The sequence below is a fragment of the Pungitius pungitius genome, chromosome 9 (genome assembly GCF_949316345.1).
Source record: "Pungitius pungitius chromosome 9, fPunPun2.1, whole genome shotgun sequence".
NCBI classification, from domain to species: Eukaryota; Metazoa; Chordata; class Actinopteri; order Perciformes; family Gasterosteidae; genus Pungitius; species Pungitius pungitius.
Window position 1 is genome coordinate 20,386,550 of NC_084908.1, and position 12,500 is coordinate 20,399,049.

At 49.2% G+C, this 12,500-nt stretch overlaps 1 protein-coding gene across 1 annotated transcript in view; it reads right to left on the minus strand.

Annotated features, from left to right (window-relative positions):
- slit1b (slit homolog 1b (Drosophila)) overlaps positions 1 to 12,500 on the minus strand; it is a 26,266-nt gene that overhangs the window by 4,921 nt on the left and 8,845 nt on the right. The window contains 25 exon segments of the mRNA XM_037471848.2: positions 1 to 33; positions 1,386 to 1,549; positions 2,622 to 2,693; positions 2,815 to 2,886; positions 3,511 to 3,582; positions 3,957 to 4,025; positions 4,554 to 4,692; positions 5,145 to 5,311; positions 5,400 to 5,543; positions 5,629 to 5,772; positions 6,037 to 6,111; positions 6,395 to 6,539; positions 6,921 to 6,944; positions 7,375 to 7,538; positions 7,661 to 7,804; positions 7,896 to 7,967; positions 8,058 to 8,129; positions 8,259 to 8,330; positions 8,497 to 8,549; positions 8,551 to 8,651; positions 8,742 to 8,895; positions 8,897 to 8,906; positions 9,062 to 9,133; positions 9,241 to 9,312; positions 9,519 to 9,590. The exon segment at positions 1 to 33 is cut by the window's left edge and continues 92 nt beyond it. Of these exon segments, the coding sequence (XP_037327745.2) occupies positions 1 to 33; positions 1,386 to 1,549; positions 2,622 to 2,693; positions 2,815 to 2,886; positions 3,511 to 3,582; positions 3,957 to 4,025; positions 4,554 to 4,692; positions 5,145 to 5,311; positions 5,400 to 5,543; positions 5,629 to 5,772; positions 6,037 to 6,111; positions 6,395 to 6,539; positions 6,921 to 6,944; positions 7,375 to 7,538; positions 7,661 to 7,804; positions 7,896 to 7,967; positions 8,058 to 8,129; positions 8,259 to 8,330; positions 8,497 to 8,549; positions 8,551 to 8,651; positions 8,742 to 8,895; positions 8,897 to 8,906; positions 9,062 to 9,133; positions 9,241 to 9,312; positions 9,519 to 9,590 (2,378 nt within the window).

Here is a 12,500-nt window from a genome sequence, read left to right on the forward strand (position 1 = left end):
TGCATTTAGCCTGCACGGACGCCTCCACCGGACCTGATGACACACACACACACACACACACACACACACACACACACACACAGAATCTGCATTACAGTGAGACCGTGTGAGCCTTAAATCATCTTTAACCAAACAGCAGCGTCTGAGATGAGCAGAAGAACATCTGGGCGTCACCGTGATTCTTCACTCCTTCACACAAGCAGTTAATGGAGGAAAGAACAGATGAATATTAGCAGAGGAGGAACTATTTTATTATTTATTCTTCTTCCCCCAAAACGTGTTTAACAATTAAAAAAGGAGATGAAAAAGTAACCAAGTCTCGTTCCACCGTCAGAAGTTAAAAGATAAAATCCCCAAATAGTCATTTTTCAAACTGATTGTTACCTTCAACAAAAGGTGAAGAATTTCATTCCTTTTATGATGAAAACGTACAAAGATAAACGCTGTGTAGTGGAGGAGTCTCTATAATGCTTTTTATTAATAACAGCATCTACAACAGTTGTGTTTTCATGGAGGATCTTGAGAAACGTGTTAAAACACACACACACACACACACACACACACACACACAGGCAATTAATTCCACCGTGCCGGAATATTTTGATATTTAAAAATGGATCAATTAGCGCCGAAGCGTCACTAATAGAAAGTTCACACTGTCTTCACACTGGGGGGGGGGGGGGGGGCGGTGTGTTCTCGACACAACTTACAGCTGTTAAAGCCATTTGTGTCTGAACCTTTTCCTTCTAATGGCTTCACAACTTTAATTTGCTGCAGAGGAATTAAGCCCAGAAAAGACACACGAGAGGCGGGTCACACGTCAGGCGCTGAGGTCACAGGTCACAGGTCACAGCGCTGCAGCCCGTAATTAGTGTGACCACCAACGTGAAGGATGAACGTAATGTGAAACTACAACGGAGACCAACCACCCCCCCCCCCACATCGATTCAATAAGCGAATTCAAGGACTTCCTGTCGTTCTAGTATTTAATATAAAGGATGTAAAGTCGCTGTGGGTGGAAACCATGAAGGAGCTGAAAGAAGCGCCCACCTCAACCAAAAGGGCCCTTTTCGGCGTCTTGGCGGCGACAGGCGAGTAGGAGTGAGAGCAGCCGAGGGAGGTCACCAGACTAAAAGCTGCCTTCTGTTAAATACAATAGAGGAGGAGGCGACAGCGCGTGGGCGTCTATTCTCACATCCTTATTATTAATAAGTAGTGAACTAAATATCCGCTTCACCTCCACGGGGGAAAGAACTTTTAAATTAAAAATCAAAAACAACTAAAGATTCAAAAATCAAGAAAGCAGAGTCGGACAAACTGCTGTTTTGCATGTGTGTGTTTTTTAGAGCGGGGTGGGGGGTGGGGGGGTCTTCCTGGCAGCTCACCCTGACACAGGAAGTGGTCGGCGGGCGTGGTGAGCAGCAGCTTGCCCTCCAGGGGGGGCGGCCCGGCGCAGCGCGCGATGCCCGGCTCCTTGTAGCCGCTCTTCACCCAGTCGGACAGCCAGCGCAGGCGGCAGTCACAGTACAGGGGGTTGGCTCCGATCGCTCTGCAGGGGGGGGGGGGGGGGCACAGAGTCAACCTCGAGCAGACAGGGGAGGAAGAATAAAAATGGGGGAAGTAAAAAATACCAAAGACAAAAAGAACCAACTGAGACAGGAAAGTAAGAAAAAAAGAGAAAGAAACATTCAAAAGACAGAAAGAGACGGACAGGAAATAAATGAAATAAAGACAAATAAAACGAAAGACACAGAGACGGAAAAAGCAACATATTACTGCACTAATCTTTAGAGCCACATGGGGGAGCTCTGTCCCCACACACACACACACACACACACACACACACACACACACACACACACACACACACACACACACACACACACACACACACACACACACACACACACACACACACTCCATGAGGAGCGATTGATGGAGAGGAAACCACTTCCTGTCTGTCACACGGTGGTCACATGACTTAAAATAATTTAATAACCTTTACTGTAAATTATATAAACTTATTGATTCATTTAGTGAGGAAAACATTAACATGAACAAAATCAAAGAAACAGAACCAATATCCCTTCCTTTAATAATGTGTTTTAATAAAGGTTTATAAATACTTAAGATTGTATGAAAAAAGATTTGTTTGGACGATTTAAACATTTTATTTGATGAACATTCAGGCTTTTTTCCATTGTTAGCAAATACAAAAATAAAAATAAATACTACATTTAGTCTAATAAGCCTTAACACCAGCTTTATTACCCTCAACAGGACACAATATCCCCTCCTCTCCATCCTTCCTTCCTTCCTTATTCCCTCGCCCACTTGCTGTAGCTCCTTGACTCACATGGGTCATGCTTGACTGAAGATGTTTAACGCGTGTACACACACACACACGCACACACACACACACACACACACACACACACACACACACACAAATAGACCCATGGGAACACGATGAATCTCTCCAGCTAATTCAATCCCACAGGCAGCCCCTTGAGACCCCTCCCTCTTTGAGAACAGGATCTGACAGGAGGGATGAACACACACACACACACACAACCTCGTACACTCCTCTTGCCGCTACATGTGCGCGTGCTCGTGCTTACAGGTGAGACAGGGAGGCCACGTCGCTGAAGATGCCCCGCTGCAGCTCGGAGATGTCGTTGCCATGGAGAGAACTGAAAGACACAGCGGGGGTCAAACATCTCAAAGACAGATGGACAACAGTGAGGATGCTGAGCCAGAGTGTGTGTGTGTGTGTGTGTGTGTGTGTGTGTGTGTGTGTGTGTGAGAGCTCACAGCAGCCTCAGAGATCGCAGGCCCCCCAGCGCCAGGGGGGGGAGGCAGCGCAGAGAGTTGTAGCTGAGGATCCTGCAGGAGGAGAAAACAGACAATACAGCAATGCATGTCAGCACTAACACCACCTCTGACACCATCTCCATCTCCATCCACACTAACACCACCACCACTAACACCACCTCGGACACCATCTCCATCTCCATCCCCATCCACACTAACACCACCTCTGACACCATCTCCATCCACACTAACACCACCTCTGACACCATCTCCATCTCCATCCACACTAACACCACCACCACTAACACCACCTCGGACACCATCTCCATCTCCATCCACACTAACACCACCTCTGACACCATCTCCATCCACACTAACACCACCTCTAACGATAAAGGTTGACTATGAGATGAAAGACAGAGGTCTTTACTGCCCTTCCTCTCATGACTACCAACCCATTTGAGTTCAATGACCCGTTGCCATGGTGATTGCATACTCGAGTGAACAAGGTCAGGACCGCTGAGGCTCATTTGAGTCCTTCTGTACCAGACTGTCCCCTGGGTAAATATATTAATGCGGATATTTAAAGAAGGTGAATGTTGTTGTTTTTAACCTCAGAACATAAAATTCTCCTTTAACATTTGACAAGAGTGTGTGTGTGTGTGTGTGTGTGTGTGTGTGTGTGTGTGTACTCACAGGGTGGTGAGCTGGCTCATGTTGGAGAAGGAGTCATCCGACAGGGAGCTGATTTTGTTGTTGCTCAGATCGCTGTGGACACAAAAGTAAATTCTAATCCACAGACTCACACACACACACACACACACACACACACACACACACACACACAGACACACACAATACAGGGGTCCCAGGCACTAATATCCACCGTATAATAACACACACACACACGTAATCTAACAGAGTTTGCATTACATGTTGTTTATGTATAAAATGCTGCTGGTTATTGAATTCATTCCTTGTGTGTCTGTGCACGGCGCCCCCTGCTGGACGCACACATCAACACAAGCTGCTCTCTGAGTAACACAACTAAAACGTGTCACTGATTCTCGGCTGTGCATTCAGCTGTAGTTATTCAAATCTTTAAGGGGGGGGGCACGAGACTGAGGAGGAGTGGCTCTTACACGAGCTGCAGGTATTTGAAAGTGGCCAAATCCTGAGGAACGCTGGTGAACTGGTTTCCATCCAGATACCTGAGAGGGGGGCGAGAGAAAGAGTTTATCTGCTAAATATAAAATATTATCCAATGCATGAAATGCTGAATGATTTCACACATAATCATTCCTCCACAGAGTCAAGAGATTCCTGATATGAAACTCAGAAACCCACAACATTGCCGATAAGACAATGAGATAATTACTTTTGGATCTTTTATGCAACCTAATTAAGCTTTTCTATAAAAGGAAGATGATTACATGAAAAAAGAACATCAACAAGACAACGTAAACAGGTCTTAAACAGGTTTAATTAATCATCGAATTAAATAATTGTTCAAAACATCCTCATCCTTTAAAGTCTGAGAAGGATACGAAAAAGTTTCTTTATTCAACAGTGTGATTGCCACGACGAAAAATAGCTCGCCAGCCGAAAAAGTGTAGGCACCCCTGACATAAAACAGAGGCTGAGCTATGTAGCACAGAGGCTAAGCTACATAGCGCATAAGGCATATATGTGTGTGTGGTTGAGCTAGTCTGGAGCGCAGCGAGGCGCGTGGGACTCACAGCTCGGTGACGTTGCGGGGGAGTCCTCGGGGCAGAGCCTGCAGGTGTTTGTTGCTGCAGCGGACCACCGTCTCCGTGCAGGTGCACTGGGCGGGACACTGCGGCCCCGGAGCACAGCTGCTGTCCTCTGGGACGGAACCTGAGGCGACGGGAGGGACGGAGGCTCGGGTCACTTTTATAATGTTGAGGTGGTTTTAAACTTCAGAGCTCCATGGTTTACGTTTCAGTTTCATCCTTTTTTCAAAACATTTTCCAGGACAATTTAAGGCAGTCTGTAGCTGACATGTTCCTCTAATTTAAGGGTTATCTAAATAAATCCATCATCAACAGAACCATCCCAACCAGTCCAGTGTCTGTTGAGAAACAGATCTCCACGACAAATACTCCATGAACTAACCTTTGAACAACAGAACTTGTGCTGTTTAAATCACAGCTACAGGGAAAATAAATTATTGTTTTTTACCAAGACAACAACATTGTCCAACGCAATATTCCAACGACTGGACCAGAACCTCCACCTCTACACCTCCATCTACTTCTATCTATCCAACCCCTCGGTGTCAGTCGCGTCCGTTTAAAGCAGCGCCGCACCGTCCTCGCAGCGGAAGTCGGGGACGGCCACGTCCTGCAGCGGGATCTCGCGCAGGAAGGCGGGGCCTCGGCAGCGGGGGTTCCCCGTCACGATGCGCCGGCTCCGAAGCCACGCCCCCAACCAGGACAGGCGGCAGTCGCAGTTAAACGGGTTGGCCAGAAGGTTCCTTTGAGGGGCACAGAGGAGATGCAGGGTGGGACATGGGAGTGTGTGTGTGTGTGTGTGTGTGTGTGCGGGGGGGGGGGGGGGCTCACAGCGTGGACAGGTTGGGCAGCGTGTCGAAGGCGCCGGGCAGGATGGAGCTCAGCTGGTTGTCGTAGAGGGAGAGCAGCCGCACGCTGCTCAGACCCGAGAAGCTGCCGTTATGGAGGCAGCTGATCTTGTTGTTCCTCAGCATCCTGCACACACAAGACACAGTGCTGTGTAATCCATCTGTAGGTCCAGTAAGTAGTTGGTTGGGGGGGGGTGGGGGGGGGGACTCACAGCATGCGGAGACCCTCCATGCCTTTGAACATGCCGCCTCTCACGGACTCCAGGTGGTTGGCCGTCAGGTGAAGCTCCATCGCAGACGAGGCGCCCTCGAAGGCGCCGTCCTCGATCTCTGAGATCTTATTGTTGCTCAGGTTACTGGAAGGAAGGAAGGAAAGGAGGAAGGAAGGAAAGGAGGGAGGAAGGGAACATTTCAACATTTCAAACTGAAGAGTTTACTGCTCGAAGGGGATTGAATGTTTGTGTTTTTACAGATGCAAAGTTCTGCTGGACGCATCCTGAAGACCTAAAGCTGCGTCATTTGACCTTTCAAACTGAGGAGCTTCGTTCCCTTACTTTCTTTGTGGACGTGGTCTTTAAAGACATGAGAGTCACAGGGTGTGGTGACCTTGAGCGACCTACATTTTCTTTAGCTGCGTCAGGCCCTTGAAGGCTCCGGTGGCCTCCAGCACCGAGAGGTCGTTGTTGTTGAGGCGCCTTGGGCCGGTCCCACCGAGCAGGGCACAACGCAAAGAAACACATCGTTAGCACAGAGGGCCGCGCGTGTGTGTGTGTGTGTGTGTGTGTGTGTGTGTGTGTGTGTGTGTGTGTGTGTGTAGAGAAGCTGTAGTGGAAATAATCACTGGGTTTGGTAACATAATAATAAAAAAAGAAATGGAATTCATAGCGTGAGCCTTTGATTCCAGTGACGGTGTCTTATTCAAATGCTCTTCAAGCTTTGACAGTGAAGGTCATCATGTGGGTCGTGCGGGGGCCTCACAGCTCTTCGGTGGAGGGGGGCAGGTGCTGGGGGAACTTGGTGAGGCGCAGGTTGGAGCAGTCCACCACGTTGGCCTCACAGCGGCACTTGGCGGGACACACGGGCTTGATGTTGCACTCGTAGCTCAGACGCCGGTCTCCTGCACCTGCTCACCATGCAGCACGAGGTCATGGAGCGACACCCCCACGAGACAACGATGATCCGTTAGAGAAAGGAATAAAAAGTCTAGTAAATTAAAATAGCTTCTTAATAGCATGTGGAAAAATACATGTGAAAATGTAAAAAATATCCCAAAATAATGTGACCCAACTAGTCAGATATATATATATATTTTTTTAGTTTAGCAGTTTTTAACAATAAAGCTGAATTTCCAACATCTGGATCAGATCTTTTATTGGTGGCTGATCTTTATTATTTCACTTAAACACAAGTAACTCGAATGAGAAGGAACAGTTAGAGGAAACAGCTGGACTACAGATGTTATACAACCCTCTCAAGCGTAATCAATGAAGGCTTCATCCATCACCTGGGATGTGGTACTGCTCCTTGGCTGTGATGGACACAAGGAAGAAGAAACCAACATGTCAGTCACAAGGTTTCATGGCTCCAACATCAGTTGACTTTCGACCTCAGACCATCAGACCCCAGACCATCAGACCCCAGACCATCAGACCATCAGACCATCAGACCTTCTTCCAGCACAGAGGTGATTGTGTCTGACAGCAGAATGTCCCTAACTAATATATATGCTAATAGCTCATGTATATGACAAAAGGCTTCGGGGGGGAGGGGGGGGGTTATGATTAGCATTTCATACACATAGTTTCTCTAAAGGAAAGCTTTGCTGTGGTTCATCATCTTCACACTTCATCACACACACACACACACACACACACACACACACACACACACACACACACACACACACACACACACACACACACACACACACACACACACACACACACACACACACTGACCGGAGCAGCGGAACTTGCTGCTCTTGATCTGAGCGATGCGCTTGTTGGCGAGGCGCCGCGGGCTGGCGCAGCGAGCGCCGCTGGTCTCGATGGGGTTGGACCGGAGGAAGTCGGCGAGCCACTTGACATTACAGTCACACACGAAGGGGTTCTGGGCCAGGTGGCTGATGGGAAATGGCATCGGTGAGATCAGACGGACTGGAGGGGACCAGAGAGTGTGTGTGTGTGTGTGTGTGTGTGTGTGTGTGTGTGTGTGTGTGTGTGTGTGTGTGTGTGTGTTTCTCACAGCGTCTGGATGCTGCGCAGGGAGCTGAAGGTGCCTTTGGCCAGACTCTGGATCTTGTTGTCGTAGAGCGACAGAAGAGCCAAGTTCTCCAGGTCCTTGAAGACGGCGGCTCGGATGCAGTGGATCTTGTTGGCGTTCAGCAACCTGACACACGCATTGCATCATGGTTACTTCACCGCGGCGGTGACACGCGTTTGTGTGACGCGATACGCGTGGCGGGGGGGTTGGGACTCACAGCAGCTCCAGGGAGACCAGGCCGTCCAGCACGCCGCCGGGCAGCTCCGTGATCTTATTACCGTACAGGACCCTGCACACAGGCACACGCCGCCGTCACACGGGGAGGGGGGGGGGGAGGGGGGGGGGGAGGGGGGGGGGTGTTACAGTGTACGTTACTCACAGGGAGTTGAGGGCTCGGAGGCCGTGGAAAGCGTCGGGAGCGATCTCAGATATCTGGTTGTTACTGAGGTCTCTGAAGAAGAAGAGAAGAACTCGTCTTTCATTCATTCAGCGCATTACGGCACAAATCAAGCGCTCCTCCGTGCTGTCTGTTATGTCCAGTGTGGGGGGGGGGGGGGGGGGGGGGGGGGGGGAGACTCACATCCGGCGGAGCTTCTTGTAGGAGGTGAAGGCGCCCGGAGGAACCGACTTGATGCCGTTCTGCTCCAAACGACTGAGGAGAGAATGAAAGGTTTTCCTGTCATTTAATGAAAATAATAATAATAATAATAGATTTTATTTGTAATGCACTTTACATTTGAAACAAATCCCAAAGTGCTACAGTTAAGATAAGATCATAAAAACATCATCATCGTGCGTGCGTGTGTGTGCGAGCTCACATCTCGCTCATGGCCTCGGGCAGGTGGGCGGGGATGGCGGTGAGGCCCCTCCCCCCGGCAGTCCACGATGTTGTTGCTGCAGGAGCACATGGGCGGGCAGGAGCCGGACGCCAGGCTGCACGGCTGCACGAAGGCGGAGCCGCCGGCGCCGCCGCCTGAGGGGAAACGTCGCAACACAACGCAGCTTTTGTCACCGCGTCGTCCGACCGCACGCTGCGGCCAGCGCGGTCGGGACGGCGCCGTACCTGAGCAGGCGAAGTCGCTCTTGCGCAGCTCGGCGAGGTTGAGGCCCCTCAGCGTGGGAGGCGAGCTGCACTGGGTGTAGAGGCCCAACGCCGCCCGCTGCCGTAACCATGGAGACAACCAGGCCAGGTGACAGTCGCAGCGCAGGGAGTTGGAGGTGGAGGCGGCTGAGGGAGTATGAGGACGTGGAGGAAGGAGTGGTTAGGAGGTAGGAAAGGACGTGAGGGGAGGAGCGGAGGGAAAAAAAAAACACAGATCCCTCGTAAGCATCCGACTGCTCCCAGAGAGCATGCTGGGTAACGCGTGGCCGTGAAGGACTCACAAGGTGCGCAGCTTGGGCATGTGGTTGAAGCTGGAGACGGGGATGCTGCTGATGTTGTTGTTGTTCAGCGTGCTGTGGGAGAGGAAGACGAGGGGGGGGGGGGGGGAGGGGGAGGAGGGTGAGACGTTCTTACAGCGAGGCGACGGGGTGAGCGGCTCCACGAGAGAAGAAGAACTCACAGAACTTCCAGGGATCTCAGGGCCCTGAAGGCGCCCTCCTCGATGCAGCTGATGTGGTTCTTATCCAGCTGACTGCAGACGAGAGCAAAACACGACCTCAGCCTCATCTCATCAATCAATCAATCAATCAATCAATCAATCAATCAATCAATCAATCAATGTCTCTTTAAACGTAATACACCACTATCTTTAGGACTTTGTCTTTAGTCATAAACATACTACACAATCCTTCATTGACTTTTACACATCACATCATGAAAAAGTAGACGTTCACACACAGGTTCTTGAGGTCCGCGGCTCCTCTGAAGGTTCTCCTCGGGATCGCCTGGATGCGGTTCTCACTCAGGTCCCTGAGAGGGACAGAGAGACAGAGACAGATGGACAGCGAGACAGAGACATAGGGACAGAGGTTGTGATGAAAAAGGATTTGAATGGAGGACAAACGGAGTTGTGGGAACCTCCAGCCTGAGGAAGCTCCTAGGAGTCCAGGAGCAAAGCTCATCTCCATGACATCACTCACTGTCATTTAGCTTTTATCCAAAGCGACTTCCATTTCTAACCCATGGGGAGCATCAGGGACACATGGGGCAGATTCAAACCCCCCCACCATGAGGATCTGCTTCTTCTGTTCCTCCTGAGCGTCACACAGCCTGCCGGTCCAACCGACCCGATATAATATAATATAATATATATATATTATATATATATATATCGGCTCATATATATTATATATATATATATATATATAATATATATGAGCCGATCCTGGTGAATTCAAGCGGATTACCTCTGAATAAAAGCATCACACATAATGAAGATACTTTCCCATCAGGTTGTCAAGATATCTGTTGCCTGGACACCAGAAGGTTGGGTATGTTTACTGGAGGGAAACACAGCCTGGTCACAGCTGGATGTGTGTGTGTGTGTGTGTGTGTGTGTGTGTGTGTGTGTGTAGGTACTCTCATAACATTTGTCCTCCATTCATTTTCTGATCTGTCCTGTCATGGGTTGTGTCCTTCCTCGCTCCTCTTCATCCTCTCATTGTTCCGCCGTCTCTCCTGCCGTTTTAATATCCTCCCCCCTCACAGAGGAGGGTGAGAAAGGTAAACTTTCCCACTCGCCCCCCCCCCACCCATCGACGTGGATTTGAACGGATCTTCAGTAAATCTTATTCAGAACACTCGAGGTGTTTTCTGAGCTCCACACGGGTTCAAGCTTAAGTTCAGATTAATTTGCCCCAAAAATAAAAAAAGAATACAACAGAGATGGGTGATGTCACCGTGTAGGAAGACCCATGAAAACTCCCAACAGTAATGGTTTCCATAGCGACCCATTGGGGAATTACTGCTCCCTTTATTACGTTACGTCAGAACCAGACAAATGTGACACACACACACACACACACACACACCTGTGTGACCTTCATCCAGGAGGGTCAGCAGACAGTCAGGGCAACAACATTCATATTTCATTTTGATTGTGTGTGTGTGTGTGTGTGTGTGTGTGTGTGCAGGAAGGAGCAGACCACACACACACACACACACACACAATCAATACCGTACGGTAACAGGACTCAAACACACCGTCTGGATTGAGACGGCAGAGAGGACGTAGACGCCTTAAAAAGGTCACATGGCAGATATTCGGATGCGTTGAGATAAAAGGACACATCAGCAGTCCTCTGGCACCGAGCAGACCTGCAGAACAACCTCTTCTTCTGATTCCACTGGACCCGCCGCTAAGCCCCGCCTCCCGCTGTAACAGAGCTAATCGTTAGCCTCACCTGGCAGAGGCTCTCAGGTGTCACGCACTGAGCATCTCGCTCTTTAGTGACCCGGCTCACATCCAAGTTCTCACGCAAAAGATAAAGAAACTGGACTTTGGCTCCTTTTCACCCCGCCGACCATAACGTCCGGTGGCATGAAGGAGGCTGTAACCATGGTGACAGGCCGAACCCCCCCACACCCACACTGTAGGCGGTCTCTCCCCCTGAGCTTTCTGTGTTTGTAGTGTTTAAAGGGAGGATTCAGCATGTAAATGCAGATGTGCATCAGATAGAGTGACGAGCTCTGCTACACTCAGGAATTACACTTTCCTAAAGAGCTGTGAAGACTCTCTCTGCTCCATCGACTTCCCCCCGTCCACAGGGGAACACACCACTTAATTGCTACCCCCCCCCCCCCTTGCCCCCCTCCTCCTCCTCCAGGCAGATACGGGAAAGGTAGAAAAATGGAAAATGAAACGTGGGAGATGTGATGGTTCCTCTCAGCTCCACTGCCAAAGCTTTACTTTGGATGGACATGACAGGCCCCCCCCCCAACACACACACACACACACACCGTTACTCAGCGTGACGCCGTTTGCAGACACGGTTCCTGCCGTTAAAGGAAACAGAATAAAATGTGGGGGAGACTGACTTGTAGATGATGTAAATACAGAAACTGCACACGCGGCGCTTCAAACAAAGCACCTCCTACATTTCCTGTGTCGAGTTTAAAGTCTGAAATAATATCACGGTGCTTCTTTAAATGGCTTAAAATAAAAGGGATTGTTGCTGTATGTGAATGCGTCAGACGCTTTTATAGTGGCGGTTGAAAGAGAGCAAAAAATGACAGGATCAATAAAGCTTTCTTGGGTTAAAAAGGTGCATCGACAGACTCCAACAACAACAACAACACGTCCTTCTTTCAGTAGATTAGTCGGGTAAACGGTGAAGTCACGTTCCGCCCCCCCCCCCCCCCCCCTCCCCCTCCCCCCTCCCCCTACCCCCACTGGGCCCACTTCTGTTAGCTTCAACGCTAATTAGCGGCACTCAGATGCCAATCAGCCGTGCTAACGAGGACGGATTTAACGAGGTGAACTGAGTCCGTGATGCGTTCAGTCGACTGGACGACATGCGCTTTCAGTCAATTCTGTGTTGTAATAAAGCTTCAATGTGTTGTAATAAAGCTTCAATGTGCTGTAATAAAGCTTCAATGTGTTGTAATAAAGCTTCAATGTGCTGTAATAAAGCTTCAATGTGTTGTAATAAAGCTTTAATGTGCTGTAATAAAGCTTCAATGTGCTGTAATAAAACTTCAATGTGCTGTAATAAAGCGTCAATGTGTTGTAATAAAGCTTCAATGTGCTGTAATAAAGCTTCGATGTGCTGTAATAAAGCTTCAATGTGCTGTAATAAAGCTTCAATGTGCTGTAATAAAGCTTCAATGTGTTGTAATAAAGCTTCAATGTGTTGTAATAAAGCTTCAATGTGCTGTAAT